Source organism: Danio aesculapii, chromosome 18 (assembly GCF_903798145.1).
Source record: "Danio aesculapii chromosome 18, fDanAes4.1, whole genome shotgun sequence".
Lineage (NCBI taxonomy): Eukaryota > Metazoa > Chordata > Actinopteri > Cypriniformes > Danionidae > Danio > Danio aesculapii.
The window spans coordinates 17,844,662-17,860,078 of NC_079452.1; the positions used below are offsets into that span (position 1 = coordinate 17,844,662).

The window sequence follows — 15,417 nt, forward strand, 5'->3', positions numbered from 1 at the left end:
AGCAGAACACTTCAGAACTTTTGCAAAATGAAACACTTCATCCAGAACTTTACAACACTATAACAAAACACACTTTTAATACCGTACAGAACACACACGCCTCATTCAATAAAAATCTGTTTGCTTCATTTACACACTGCTGTAGTCAATCTTAAACACCCGTATCATTTTTAACGGACTAATACTCATATAGTCTGGGTTTGAGAGATATTGCTATAAAGTACATGAACATCCTGTATTCACCAAGCAGTGATAGACTGATAGCTAAATATTGCCCTATCCTAACAAACCACACAACAACGTAAAGCTATTTATTCAGCTTTCTGGTGATCTATACATTTCAATGTAAAAACAAAAATCCCATCCCCTGTCTCCTGTTTACCAATCTTCCTCATTTTCGTGCTTCCTCTTCCATACTGCAACATTGTCTTTCATATTTATTGAAAATTAATATTTATAGCTCCTATAAAAAATGCTTATTGAAAATTAATATTTATAGCTCCTGTAAAAAATGCTTATTGAAAATTAATATTTATAGCTCCTGTAAAAAATGCTTATTGAAAATTAATATTTATAGCTCCTGTAAAAAATGCTTATTGAAAATTAATATTTATAGCTCCTGTAAAAAATGCTTATTGAAAATTAATATTTATAGCTCCTGTAAAAAATGCTTATTGAAGACTACTATTTATAGCTTTACTACTGTAAACATGTTTATTGAAGACTACTATTTATAGCTTTACTACTGTAAACATGTTTATTGAAGACTACTATTTATAGCTATACTACTGTAAACGTGTTTATTGAAGACTACTATTTATAGCTTTACTACTGTAAACGTGTTTATTGAAGACTACTATTTATAGCTTTACTACTGTAAACATGTTTATTGAAGACTACTATTTATAGCTTTACTACTGTAAACGTGTTTATTGAAGACTACTATTTATAGCTTTACTACTGTAAACGTGTTTATTGAAGACTACTATTTATAGCTTTACTACTGTAAACATGTTTATTGAAGACTACTATTTATAGCTTTACTGCTGTAAACATGTTTATTGAAGACTACTATTTATAGCTTTACTACTGTAAACGTGTTTATTGAAGACTACTATTTATAGCTTTACTACTGTAAACATGTTTATTGAAGACTACTATTTATAGCTTTACTACTGTAAACGTGTTTATTGAAGACTACTATTTATAGCTTTACTACTGTAAACATGTTTATTGAAGACTACTATTTATAGCTTTACTACTGTAAACGTGTTTATTGAAGACTACTATTTATAGCTTTACTACTGTAAACGTGTTTATTGAAGACTACTATTTATAGCTTTACTACTGTAAACGTGTTTATTGAAGACTACTATTTATAGCTTTACTACTGTAAACGTGTTTATTGAAGACTACTATTTATAGCTTTACTACTGTAAACATGTTTATTGAAGACTACTATTTATAGCTTTACTACTGTAAACATGTTTATTGAAGACTACTATTTATAGCTTTACTACTGTAAACATGTTTATTGAAGACTACTATTTATAGCTTTACTACTGTAAACGTGTTTATTGAAGACTACTATTTATAGCTATACTACTGTAAACGTGTTTATTGAAGACTACTATTTATAGCTTTACTACTGTAAACGTGTTTATTGAAGACTACTATTTATAGCTTTACTACTGTAAACGTGTTTATTGAAGACTACTATTTATAGCTTTACTACTGTAAACGTGTTTATTGAAGACTACTATTTATAGCTTTACTACTGTAAACGTGTTTATTGAAGACTACTATTTATAGCTTTACTGCTGTAAACATGTTTATTGAAGACTACTATTTATAGCTTTACTACTGTAAACGTGTTTATTGAAGACTACTATTTATAGCTTTACTACTGTAAACGTGTTTATTGAAGACTACTATTTATAGCTTTACTACTGTAAACGTGTTTATTGAAGACTACTATTTATAGCTTTACTACTGTAAACGTGTTTATTGAAGACTACTATTTATAGCTTTACTACTGTAAACGTGTTTATTGAAGACTACTATTTATAGCTTTACTACTGTAAACGTGTTTATTGAAGACTACTATTTATAGCTTTACTACTGTAAACGTGTTTATTGAAGACTACTATTTATAGCTTTACTACTGTAAACGTGTTTATTGAAGACTACTATTTATAGCTTTACTACTGTAAACGTGTTTATTGAAGACTACTATTTATAGCTTTACTACTGTAAACGTGTTTATTGAAGACTACTATTTATAGCTTTACTACTGTAAACGTGTTTATTGAAGACTACTATTTATAGCTTTACTACTGTAAACGTGTTTATTGAAGACTACTATTTATAGCTTTACTACTGTAAACGTGTTTATTGAAGACTACTATTTATAGCTTTACTACTGTAAACGTGTTTATTGAAGACTACTATTTATAGCTTTACTACTGTAAACGTGTTTATTGAAGACTACTATTTATAGCTTTACTACTGTAACGTGTTTATTGAAGACTACTATTTATAGCTATACTACTGTAAACGTGTTTATTGAAGACTACTATTTATAGCTTTACTACTGTAAACGTGTTTATTGAAGACTACTATTTATAGCTTTACTACTGTAAACGTGTTTATTGAAGACTACTATTTATAGCTTTACTACTGTAAACGTGTTTATTGAAGACTACTATTTATAGCTTTACTACTGTAAACGTGTTTATTGAAGACTACTATTTATAGCTTTACTACTGTAAACGTGTTTATTGAAGACTACTATTTATAGCTTTACTACTGTAAACGTGTTTATTGAAGACTACTATTTATAGCTTTACTACTGTAAACGTGTTTATTGAAGACTACTATTTATAGCTATACTACTGTAAACGTGTTTATTGAAGACTACTATTTATAGCTTTACTACTGTAAACGTGTTTATTGAAGACTACTATTTATAGCTTTACTACTGTAAACGTGTTTATTGAAGACTACTATTTATAGCTTTACTACTGTAAACGTGTTTATTGAAGACTACTATTTATAGCTTTACTACTGTAATCGTGTTTATTAAAGATTAATAGTTTACACCTATTGCTTTTTTTATTGTGGTTACAGCTGATTGGTGTGCCTACAGTTTTGCAGCAGTGTGTGTGCACACCTGATGGCCATGTTTAACCTATGGTTCATGTGTGTGTTCATTTGAAGGCCTTTGCTTTGAAATTGCAAGGAAATTCCATCATGAAAAATTTCTGTCAAAAGCGTCCAAGCGTGTTTAGCGATTTGCAAATGACTGTGTGTAACGTTTTGCAAAAAGTGTGAAGCTGACAATGTGCTGACAGTTGTGCAGATCTAGCTTTGTGTTTTGCTCCTTGAGTGTACGGTTTTGCTAACTGTGGGAGAAGTTTAATTTTAGTGTGTTAGCAATCATGACAAACTGTAATGAAAAAAATCACAAACATTATCTCATTTAACTGCATTTTGTAACACAAAGAGGTTGTTTTCAACTGCAGGGAGCACAAGAAACCAACTTCTGCCAGACAAGACAAACATGTTGATTTTTCTCCAGAAGAATGGTTAAACACTGAGAGTCTTCTTCCTTCAAACCATTGTGCACTCTTTTACAGGAAATAAACAATTTATTTGTTTTACAATCATTGGTTTTGTTTTATTTTATATTAAAAAAGTAATAATAAAATAAAGTGTTTTTAGTTCTGTTCAATTCGTTTTTTTATTAAAAATACACTACAAAAAGTACCGATAAGAGAACCGTTAAAGTACCGAACCGATAAGTGGCATCGATAAAAGTAGTAATACCGTTAAAGCCTTAACAATAACCATCTCTAATGTAAACGTAGTCATAAATGAAGAAAAGAGAGTAAAAGCCATAATAGTTCAAACTGTGGAACATTCCAGCAATTCAGGCAGACAGGAGAGTGGTGTAGGATGCTGCTGTACTTTTCTAGTCAATTGAAACAGCTTTAGTTCAGTTTGGTATGAAACTGTATAAAAGAGCACATCGCAACTTACTTTCTCCATCTTGTCCAGCCATTCCTTGTTCTGAGCCAGTTCAGCCATGAAGGTCTGGTGCTTCTGCCACTTCTTATGAAGCTTCTGCGTCTCGTCGCGGGACGTGTCGCGAGCCATTAGCATCTTCTCTGCCACCCAATCACCAATCTGAGAAACACACATAAACAAGCACGTGTTAGGAATCACACTCATAACTCATTCATTCATTTTCCTTCGGCTTAGTCCCTTATTTATCAGGGGTCACCTCAGTGGAATGAATCAGCAATTATTCCAGCGTATGTTTTACGCAGTGGATGCTTTTCCAGCTGCAACCCAGTACTGGGAAACATCCATACACACTCATACACTATGACCAATTTCATTCATTCTTTCATTCATTTCCTTTTCGGCTTAGGTCGCTTTAATCAAAGGTCGCCACAGCAGAATGAACCGCCAACTTATCCAGCATATGTTTTATGCTGCGTATGCCCTTCCAGCTGCAACCCAACACTGGGAAACACCCATACACACTCTTGCATTCACACACATAAAATACGGCCAATTTAGCTTATTCAATTCACTTGTACCGCATGTCTTTGGACTGTGGGGGAAACCCGAGCACCCAGAGAAAACCCACGCCAACACGGGGAGAACATGCAAACTGACCCAGCCAGGACTCAAACTAGCAACCTTCTTGCTGTGAGGAGACAGTGCTAACCACTGAGCCTATGTAGACTTACTTAAATACTATACATTGTATAAAGTGTGGTGTAATCAGCATGCAAACTTGTGTGTGTGTATATATATATATATATATATATATATATATATATATATATATATATATATATATATATATATATATATATATATATATGTAAGGAATGTTATTTAAAAACTCTAGATTACATTCATCATTCTTCAGTAGCTAATATTTGTGTAAGAATAAGTAAAACTTTGCATTATTATTTTACTTGATTAGAGCATGACGTTTGTTGATCAAATTAAATAAATCAATAAATAATTACACAATATTTAGACAATATTCAGACAGACGTTACTTTTTTAACCACATTTTCTCACTATATTTTTTATACACTATAAAAAATGCTGGGTTCCACACAATTGTGCCAACACAAATCGTAAATCCGTAAATTGTTTTTGAACTTAATTGTTTCTACAAATTTAGTTGAATTGAACATAAAACAATTAGGTTGTTCCCCCAAAAATTCAAGAATTGTGTTGATTCAGCTCATTTTAAATAAAAAGTTTAAACAAGAAGCAAAATCTTTTGTACATGCAATTAAAAAAACAGTTGATGAATAAATAGTCTGATATTTGTACTTTTTAGTTTTATTCTTGTTCATTAAAATAATGAAACTAAAATCTGTTATGTCAAATAAATTGTAAGTGAGGATTAAAAATGTTAAAAACTTTTTAGCAAATTGTTAAAATATATTTCTCATGTTCACTTGCTGGGATTAAATCGCATACAAAATAAAAGTTTGTTTTGACATAACTTTTCAGCTTAGTCCCTTTATTAATCTGGGGTCGCCACAGTGGAATGAACCGCCAACTATTCCGGCATATGTTTTACACAGCGGATGCCCTTCCAGCTGCAACCCAGAACTGGGAAACACCCATACACTCAAACCAGTGACCTTCTTGCTGTAAGGCGACAGTGCTAATCACTGAGCCACCGTGCTGCCCCCTTTGACATAAAATATGTGTTTACTGTGTATTATATATATCTATTATGTATATGTGATTCACACGCATACTTTAAAAAAAGCTATTTAGTCCATAGATTTAAATTTATATATTTGTATCATATACATATATATTTTATATCTAAATATAAATATTCTCACATACATATATATATGTATATATATATATATATATGTATATGTATGTGTATGTATGTATATGTATGTATGTATATGCATGTATATATATGTGTATATATACATATACATATATATACACATAAATATACATGCATATACATACATACATATACATACATACACATACATATACATATGTATATACATATAAATAAATATATATATATATATGTGTGTGTGTGTGTGTGTGTGTGTGTGTGTGTGTGTGTGTGTGTGTGTGTATGTATATATAAATATGTATGTGTATGTGAGAATATTTATATTTAGATATAAAATATATATGCACACACATACTAATTATATACAGTGCACACACATATATATTATGTTAACACAAACTTTTTTTAATGCCATTAAGTGCAATACATTTTTACTAAATGCTAAAATAACTAAAAGTGAAACTATTCAAACATCAGAAAATGAATAAAAATGATACAAATGCATGCATACAAATGCAATTATTAAAACATTTAGTAAACTGAAAATATAAAAATAAAAATTGATTCAAACTATAAATATGCACAAAAACAGTAAAAATAAATAATGAATAATGAAAAATGAATAATAATAATAATAATAATTATTATTATTATTATAGTCATATAAACTAAAACAAAGACGCAAAAACATGTTTTGTTATTTGCTCAAAAAACTTATTTAAAATGAGCTGAAACACAATTTTTGAGATTTTGTTAGGACAACTTAATTGTTTTATATTCAATCCACTTAAATTTGTAAAAACTAATGAGTTAACTTAATTCCTTGTTGACCCAACACAAATCGATTGTGTGAAACCCAGCATTTTTACAGTGTAGTTACAGCATATAAAAGTAACACTAGGGTAACTATATAAAATATTAAATATTAAAACAGCACCAAAAATATACACCACATTAAAATAAACGACAATAAAGGAATGTTTCACGTTATTTATAAACTATTGATCTCGTATTATATTTACCACCTGAATCAAGCAGTGAAGAATCAGTCAGTTTTTTCCAAAATCCACATTGTTCATTGTACAGTCCACAAACACACACCGCTGGATGAAAGATTCAGGACATGTGCGGAGAGAACTCAGCGCGCGCTATTTTTGGACCAAACTAAATCCTCAAATGACTGTATAAAAAATCCAGCGAGCGCAAGAAGTGGCTTGCATCTTGACCAAAACACAAAACAGTAGAAAAGCGGAGTAGTGTTGAGCCCGTGCAGACTGACAGAGAAAAGAGAAATGAGCCCAGCAGCGCTGATTATTATTGATGCTACAAACGCTAGAGAGAGAGAGAGAGAGATAAAGAAAGTGGGTGAGAGACTTAGAGAGAGATAGAAAGAGAGTGGGCGTTGGAGAGGGAGCGTTGCTTTCCCCCCCCCCTCTGCCCTCCTCCTGGAGATCCAGACTCTCTTCAGCCCGTTTGTGCAGCGGCTTTCCTCCAAAACAAATCCATATTGTCTCGTTTGGGTCCCGTGCCGCCCTCTTTTCTCTCCTCCTCCTGTTTTGTGTTGTACGCTTGACTCAATACTGCGACGGCTGAGCAGAAAGAGACGTTTCTAACGCTGCAGCATCAATGATGAGGGAGAAGAGCATGAGGGAGGAGGAGAGAAACATACAGAGGGAACTGAGAGAGAGAGAGAGAGAGAGAGAGAGAAAGAGAGCGAGAGACTTTGAGAGAATAAGAGAAAGAGAGACATACTGAGAGAAAAGAGCAGTGTTGCCAGATAAAGCTGACTTTTTCCAGCCCAAAACCCGCCCAAACGCACAAAATATTAGATTATTAATTTAATATTAGATTAAATTAATTTCATTTTATTTGTTTATTTATTTTTTATAATTATTTTTTAGGGGTTTTCACTTTTTTATTGATAGGACAGTGGAGATAGACTGGAAAGTATGGGGAGCAGAGATAGGGGAAGGATCGGCAAAGGACCTCGAGCCGGGAATCCAACTCGGGTCACCGCGAGCACCTCAGTGCTATGTCTACACACACTAAACACCAGGCTATTGGCACCAACAATTTCATTTTATTTAAGTTTAATTTATTTAAATGTTATTTGAAATAATCTATTTATTGAAATTAACCTAGTTACTTTAAATGTCATAATTTTTAACCATACAGGAACCAACACCAGCAGTCACACAACCACAACACTGCCCCCTCTTACCCACACACAATAATATTGCAAGATCAGTTGTTTCCAGTAATGTACAGGCCTATTTAAATAGGATTTATGCTTTTATAGTATGTCATTTCATAACCTCTATTATCTTTTTAGTCAGCTTAATGGACTCTTTAGGCAAACTAAAATATACAGTTTGAGTTAACTTAACTTATGGGGTTTTACAGTGTACTAACTGAACAGAGTAGGAGCACCCAGATATGTTTTGTTAAATAAGTTGCATATAAAAATTACGTTTCAAAACCGCCCAAAGTTTGTCAACCCACCTATGCCGTTTTTTTTACACAACCAAATACAAAACCGCACAATTTGGCGGGAAACAGGAAATAATAAATATTAATTTTATTATATTTAAAATAATGTTGTAGTTTATTAGCTGTATTATTAAAATTAATAGATGTTACATTTGTAATATTTCACAAACGATGTTTAACAGAGCAAGTAACTGTTCACAGTATTTCCTGTAATATTTTTTCTTCTGGAGAAAGTCTTGTTTGTTTTATTCTGGCTAGAATAAAAGCAGTTTTTAGTTTTTTTTAAAAAATATTTTAAGGTAAAATATTAGCCCACTTAAGCAATATTGTTTTTCGATTGTCAACAGAATAAAGCCACTTTAATACAATAACTTGTCTAATTACCCTAACTTGCCTAATTAACCTAGTTAAGCCTTTAAATGTCACTTTAAGCTGAGTATTAGTGTCTTGAAATATTATATTATATGGTGAATATTATTTACGGTCATCATGACAAAAATAAAATAAATCAGTTATTAGAAATGAGTTATTAAAACTATTCTGTTTGGAAATGTGCTGAAAAAAATACAGAAATTGGGAAAAATACAAAAAATACACGTTTCTTTTTACAGTGTCCCACTTTTTATTGCTATTTATTTTATTTAGCTATTTTTTGTATAAAGTATATATGTTTATGTTTTTTACGTAATTATTTTGTAGATCTAGTCATGTTTTCTCTCTTTTTTGTATTTTATATATTTTTCCTTCATTTTTCATGTAATAAACAATGGTTTGGCAATACTGTGCAAACGCTCATTTAAATTGAACTGAATGAGAGAGAGAGAGAGAAAGTGGTTGCTAAGGTGTTGTTAGGGTGCTTTAGGTGGTCGCTAAGGTGTTGCTAGGCGGTTGCTATGGTGTTCTGAGTGGTTGCTAAGGCATTGGTAGGCGGTTGCTAAGGTGTTCTGAGTGGTTGTTGGGTCGTTGCAAAAGCATTTCTAGGTGGTTGCTAAGAAATTACAAGGTGGTTGCTAGTGTGTTCTGAGTGGTTGCAATGCAGTTGCTATAGTGTTCTGAATGGTTGCTTGGCAGTTGCTAAGGCGTTAGTTTTTGCTAGGGTTAAACCTAAGGCTAGGTTTTTGCTAGGGTGTTTTGAGTGGTTGTTAAGGTGTTGCTCGGGTGTGTTAGGTGGTTAATAAGATGTTGCTAGGCGGTTGCTAGGGTGTTCTGAGTGGTTGCTAAGGCATTGCTAGGCAGTTGCTAAGATGTTCTGATTGGCTGCTAGATGGTAGCCAAGGGGTTGCTAGGCAGTTGGTAAGATGTTCTAGGTCGTTGCTAAGGTGTTGCTAGGTAGTTGCTAGGGTGTTTTGAGTGTTTGCTAGGCCGTGGCTAGGGTCTTCTGAGTGGTTGATAAGGTGTTGCTAGGCAGTTGCTAAGGTGTTCTGAGTGGTTGCTAGGCGGTTGCTAAGGCGTTGCTAGTGTGTTCTGAGTGGCTACTAAGGCGCTGCTAGGTGGTTGCTAGGGTGTTTTAAGTCATTGCTAAGGCGTTGCTAGACCATTGCTAGGGTGTTCTAGGTGGTTACTAAGGTGTTGCTAGGCGGTTGCTTAGGTGTTCTGAGTGGTTGCTAGGCAGTTGCCAACATAAATTACCATGTTTCCAGCATAAATTAGCATGTCACTATCATGTTTCTAGTATAAACTAGCATGCCGTTAGCATAAACTTAGTATGAATTAGCATGTTTGCTAGTATTATTAGTATGCTTGTTAGTATGTTTCCAGTATGGATTAGTATACTGTTAGCATGAATTAGCATGTTGCTAGTATGATTAGTATGTTTCTAGTTTGGAGTAGTGTATTGTCAGTATAGATTGGTATGTTCTTAGTATGTCTAATTTAGAGTCAAAGGCAGGTTTTTTTTTTTACAATGGAAGTCTATGGGACTGTTGCTAGGGTGCCGTAAGTGGTTGCTAGGGTGTGGCTAGTAAGTTAAAAGGTCATCAGTGTTTGGCAGATTGGTAGTCTGAATTTAAATGAGCGTAACCTTAAGTCTCTATGATAGTCTGTCGGAAAGTTATGATTTAAGCCACCATAAATATGATATATTATTTATATTTTATTATATATTCATATTTTAATATATATATATATGTGTGTGTGTGTGTGTGTGTGTGTGTGTGTGTGTGTGTGTGTGTGTGTGTGTGTGTGTGTGTGTATTTTTTTTACTACTACTACTACTACTATCTATTGTGTACTGTTTTTTTATTATATATATAAATCTATAAATGCTTTGGCAATACATTTGTAACATTTGTCATGCCAATAAAGCAATTTTGAATTTGAATTTTGAACTATTCCAGCATATGTTTTACGTAGTGGATGCCCTTTCAGCCGCAACCCAGTACTGGGAAACACCCATACACTCTTACATTCACACACAATCTCATACACTATGGCTAATTTTGTTCACCCAATTCACCTATAGCGCATGTGTTTGGACTGTGGGGGAAACCGGAGCACCCGGAGGAAACCCACGCCAACACATGCAAACTCCACACAGAAATGCCAACTTTCTGGCTGTGAGGCGACAGTGCTAACCACTGAGCCACCGTGCCACCCAAAAACCATTCATCAAAGTTGAATTATTGAACCACATTCTTGTGCCCAAATGTTTTACATTCACTTGAACTCTTATGCCGAGTTCAGACTGCATGATTTTCGAAGTAGTCGCGTCACAGATGTTTTCACACTGCATGACTATCTGAAGTAGCATTCTATCAGTGTTGTGTTTACACTGCAAGATGGATCGGCAACAGGGGGTTTCACATTACATGACTTTAAAGTGATTTTTTAGGGGTTTTCACCTTTATTGTATAGGACAGTAGAGAGTATTGACAGGAAAGAATGGGGAGCAGAGAGAGGGGAAGGATCGGCATAGTACTGCGAGGCGGGAATTGAACTTAGGTCGCCGTGAGCACCGGAGTGCATGTGTCGACGCACTAAGCACTACACCACTGGCGCCAACTGCATGACTTTAAAATAGGAAGAATCACCGACAACTTTGTCCAAACTACATCTCACAACACATGTGAGAAGTGACGTAGAAACAACGCGAGGTCACGTAGTAGATCTTTGTTATTAACATAAGATACTACATAATGAGAAAGAAAACCTGTCTGCGAGTCCAAATCGGGGCTAAAATCATGCAGTCTGAACTCGGCATTAGTCACATGCCTTGAAAAAAAAAAACCTTTCACTCTTTTGTGATTAAACTTTGCATGTGTTCTGAACTGTGTTTTCTGGTTAATTATAATCTCGACTTAACATTGCTCATCCTACCATGCGACTAAGATGTGCAGATTGCGATATATCGATGCTGAAACGATATATTGTGCAGACCTAATTGCGATCATAATAAATAGCAGAAAATATTCTGATATAGTCCATTTCGCCCATTTCTAGTCACTACAAATATACTTAGTGAAATGCAGAGTACCAATCCAGACCAGTAAATAAACACACACACACACACATTCACTGCTGAAGTTCTCTCACTCTCTCTGAATAAATGATGAGGCGTCCTGCTGAATTATTGAATCTGAGAAGGAAAGAACAAGCAATGGCTAAATAAACCTGCAGGTTTGGGCCACAGCGGGTGCCTCGTACTACTGTACTGAACTGATTTCACACAGCATTTACCCACAATGCTTTGCTAATCATTCCGAGTCACATGGAAGATGCCACACATACAGAGAAGCATGACTAAGTGAAATGTTACATGTCATTAAAGATTGCTTGGTACAGGTATGTCCTCAGTATTTTAATGTTGTACTGTATTTGTTTACGCGTATTTCAACCAGAAATAAATATAAAATCACCCAAATCTTTGTAAAATAAGAATAAAATTTTAATTCTTTACAAATGGAGCTCTGAAATCATCTGGTGAAAGTACATATATTCCAGAAAAACAGAATATTGCAAGGTCAGTTGTTTCCAATAATGTACAGGCCCATTTAAATAGGATTTATGCTTATATTGTATGTAATTTCATAACCTCAGCTTAATGTACTCACAAGCTTTTGTGACAAACTACAATGTATTTTGAGGTAATATTCATTTACATTTGTTTTTTCATAACGCTATTGTATAATGAAAAATGTAATTTAGTACAATTAATAATGTCATATCATATAAAACTAATTACAGTAAATGTGATACGACACACTTTAAAATAACTGTAGTTGATTGAAGCACCACAACAGATGGTTACAATTATTATTTTTATATTAAATGTATTTTTATTTTAATAAAAAGTGTTAAATGTACTTACAGTAAGTGGCCTTTTATTTATTTAATATTATCAGAAAGTAGAGTTTAAAAAATATTTAATATAAAATTATATATTATATAAAATGATAAATTATATAAAATGATATATAGGCTAATATAAATATAAAAGATTTCACGACTTGAAGAACACTACATTCACACTGACCTGTCAATCACAGAAAAGCAAACCTATCTGATGCTTCATTGATGGAGCAAAATTTTGGACCAATGAGATTACACTGAGGGCGGGATTACCCCATAGCCAGAAAAAAAACAACTAAGAAAAAAATATTAAAATGTCCAGTGACTTTACTAGCAAAGACAACTATATCAAAAACTTCATCCTCATCTGGAGACTCTTTAGTAATTTATTTTCATTAAGCTAAATGGTTTTATTTTTACTATTCATTAATTTGTAAATATTAATATATGTGTAATATTATTATTGTATTCATTTTATTTTATTTTGTAAATTCTATTATTGTTATTATTATTATTATTATTATTATTATTATTATTATTATTATTATTATTATTTTAATATTAACTTTATTTTATTAAACTATATATTTTACTTTATTTATATTATTTTAATTGAAAATTAATCTTTAAAATAAAAAATTAAATACAATTTTATTATTTTATTTCTTATTATCTTTATTATTTTATTATTAACTTAAACTTAAAATTTATTATTATTATTATTATTATTATTATTATTATTATTATTATATTTAAAATAAATATATTTTAAATACATTTAAAACATTTTTTAATTAAATGCATTTATTATTATTATTATTTCTTATTATTATTTTTATCATTTTATCGTTAACTTTATTTATTAAACTATATGATTTTATTATTTTTTATTTTAAAAATATTTTAAATACATTTAAAAAAGTATATACATTTATTATTATTATTTCTTTTTATTATTTTATTATTAACTTTATTTTATTAAATTATATATTTTATTTTAGTTTATTACTATTATTATTAAAAAATTATTTAAAAAATAAATAAAAAATCTATATATATATAATTATTATTATTATTATTATTTCTTCTTATTATTTTATTATGCACTTTATTGTATTAAACTATACAATACTATTTATTAATTATTATTAAAAATTTTAAAATAATTTTTATTACTATTATTATTTCTTATTATTTTTTATTAATATTTTTATTTTTAAAAAGTTACTTTATAGAATCCATGCACTGGCATTATATCTCACCCTGAAAAGCTTCACCCATTTACCAAAACCAAAGACAAAGCATGAGTGTTTTTCTAGTTTTTCTCTACCTCGTGGCAGTCCTGTAGAAACCTCTGCAGCTCCCACTGGTCATTGAGTTTATGAAGCCACTGCTGCGCGTGCTGTCGGTTCTGGTTCCCTCTGTGAGCGACACACAAGTACACAACCAAATCAGACACTCTGTTACTGTCAGTGCTAAAACTATACAAAGTTCTCATCAATTATTTTAAACAGTGTTTTACAGCAGAGTCTCCGTTTAGGGCAGGAGGCAGACGTATAAGCGATTCCACACACATAACTGCTCTTCAAATCCAATTTCACGCTCCTCACTGAGACTGCATTCAGATCAGTGAGCGTGGACTCTTTGTTATGGATGTATGTAAAAACCATTTTAAATTCACAGCGTCTATAGAAGCAGCTGCACGATCTGTCCCACAGTGAATGGAGGCCAGATACTAATGTCAGGTGGCAGGACATCTTACACTAGTAAAAATAAAACTCCCAAAGGGGAGGCTCTGCAGTCATGCCATAGACTATAATACTTGCTGCATAGAATATTTTAATTATATAAAGAAGTTTTGTGAAAAAAGCTTTTGTGCAATGGAAAGTTTCAGTGGATTTTAAAGCCTTTTCAAAGAACATTCAATGCCAATAACATATTTTTTTCTCTTTTTACAACCCCTGTAAACAAAACAGGAGTTATGGGTGCGTTTTGAGCATAACATGGATTAAACCAATCAGAGTCTCATCTCCCATTGCCTTTAAGAGTCAGTTGCGTCTCGCCATGGTGCATTTGTTATTTACATGGCGGACTTTGTAAGTGGAGAAACTGAAGCTTCACTAGTGAGAAAACAGTAAAACAGACCATCTGCAGCCTCTTTCTCTTTACTTTTACTCTTTACTTTACTCCTTTACTTTCATGGAGTAAGGAAACGGTGTTGGACACACTCCGCTGAAGACATCCATCAGCCTACATATTAATTTTGTTTGTTAAGCGCAAAGGTTTGCTTGGAAACTATTTCTAAATTCAGTTCTAATTTCAGCAAATAAATAAATAAACAATAATAATGAAGTGTGGTCAAAAAACTGAGTTATATCCAAGCACACGTCCTATTCTTATCCCCATATGGTGATACGTACATCCCCAAAACCTGACAGGTGGACAAATCTAAACTTGTTTTAATTAAAACAAAAATAAATACGCATTTACTGTAATAAATAATACGGCTAATAATAATAACAACATTATACAAATGCAAACTGTCATGAATGAAGTGAAAAAAAGGCATGGAGGCATGAAGAAGACATGGAGGTAGTGGTTTTTAATATTTAAAATAATAATAATAATAATAATAACTGTATACAAAAGCAAGTTGTCATGAATAAATGGAAAAAAGCCCCCTGTACATGAAGAAGGTATGGAGGCAGTGGTTTTTATATTTATGTAGAAAATAATAATTTTAATAAATTATTAATAATTAAAACATTTTA

At 32.1% G+C, this 15,417-nt stretch overlaps 1 protein-coding gene across 5 annotated transcripts in view; it reads right to left on the reverse strand.

Moving 5' to 3' along the window:
* The window catches only part of LOC130245295 (spectrin beta chain, non-erythrocytic 4-like), a 131,916-nt gene that overhangs the window by 58,043 nt on the left and 58,456 nt on the right, over positions 1-15,417 (reverse strand). For 4 of the 5 annotated variants that reach the window (XM_056477940.1, XM_056477938.1, XM_056477942.1 and 1 more), the window contains exons 18-19: positions 13,977-14,067; positions 4,042-4,188 (exon numbers count right to left, since the gene is read on the reverse strand). In XM_056477940.1, the coding sequence (XP_056333915.1) occupies positions 4,042-4,188; positions 13,977-14,067 (238 nt within the window). Of the gene's footprint in view, positions 1-4,041; positions 4,189-6,894; positions 7,211-13,976; positions 14,068-15,417 lie in introns of those variants that run through there. The other variant, XM_056477941.1, reaches the window with a different exon arrangement.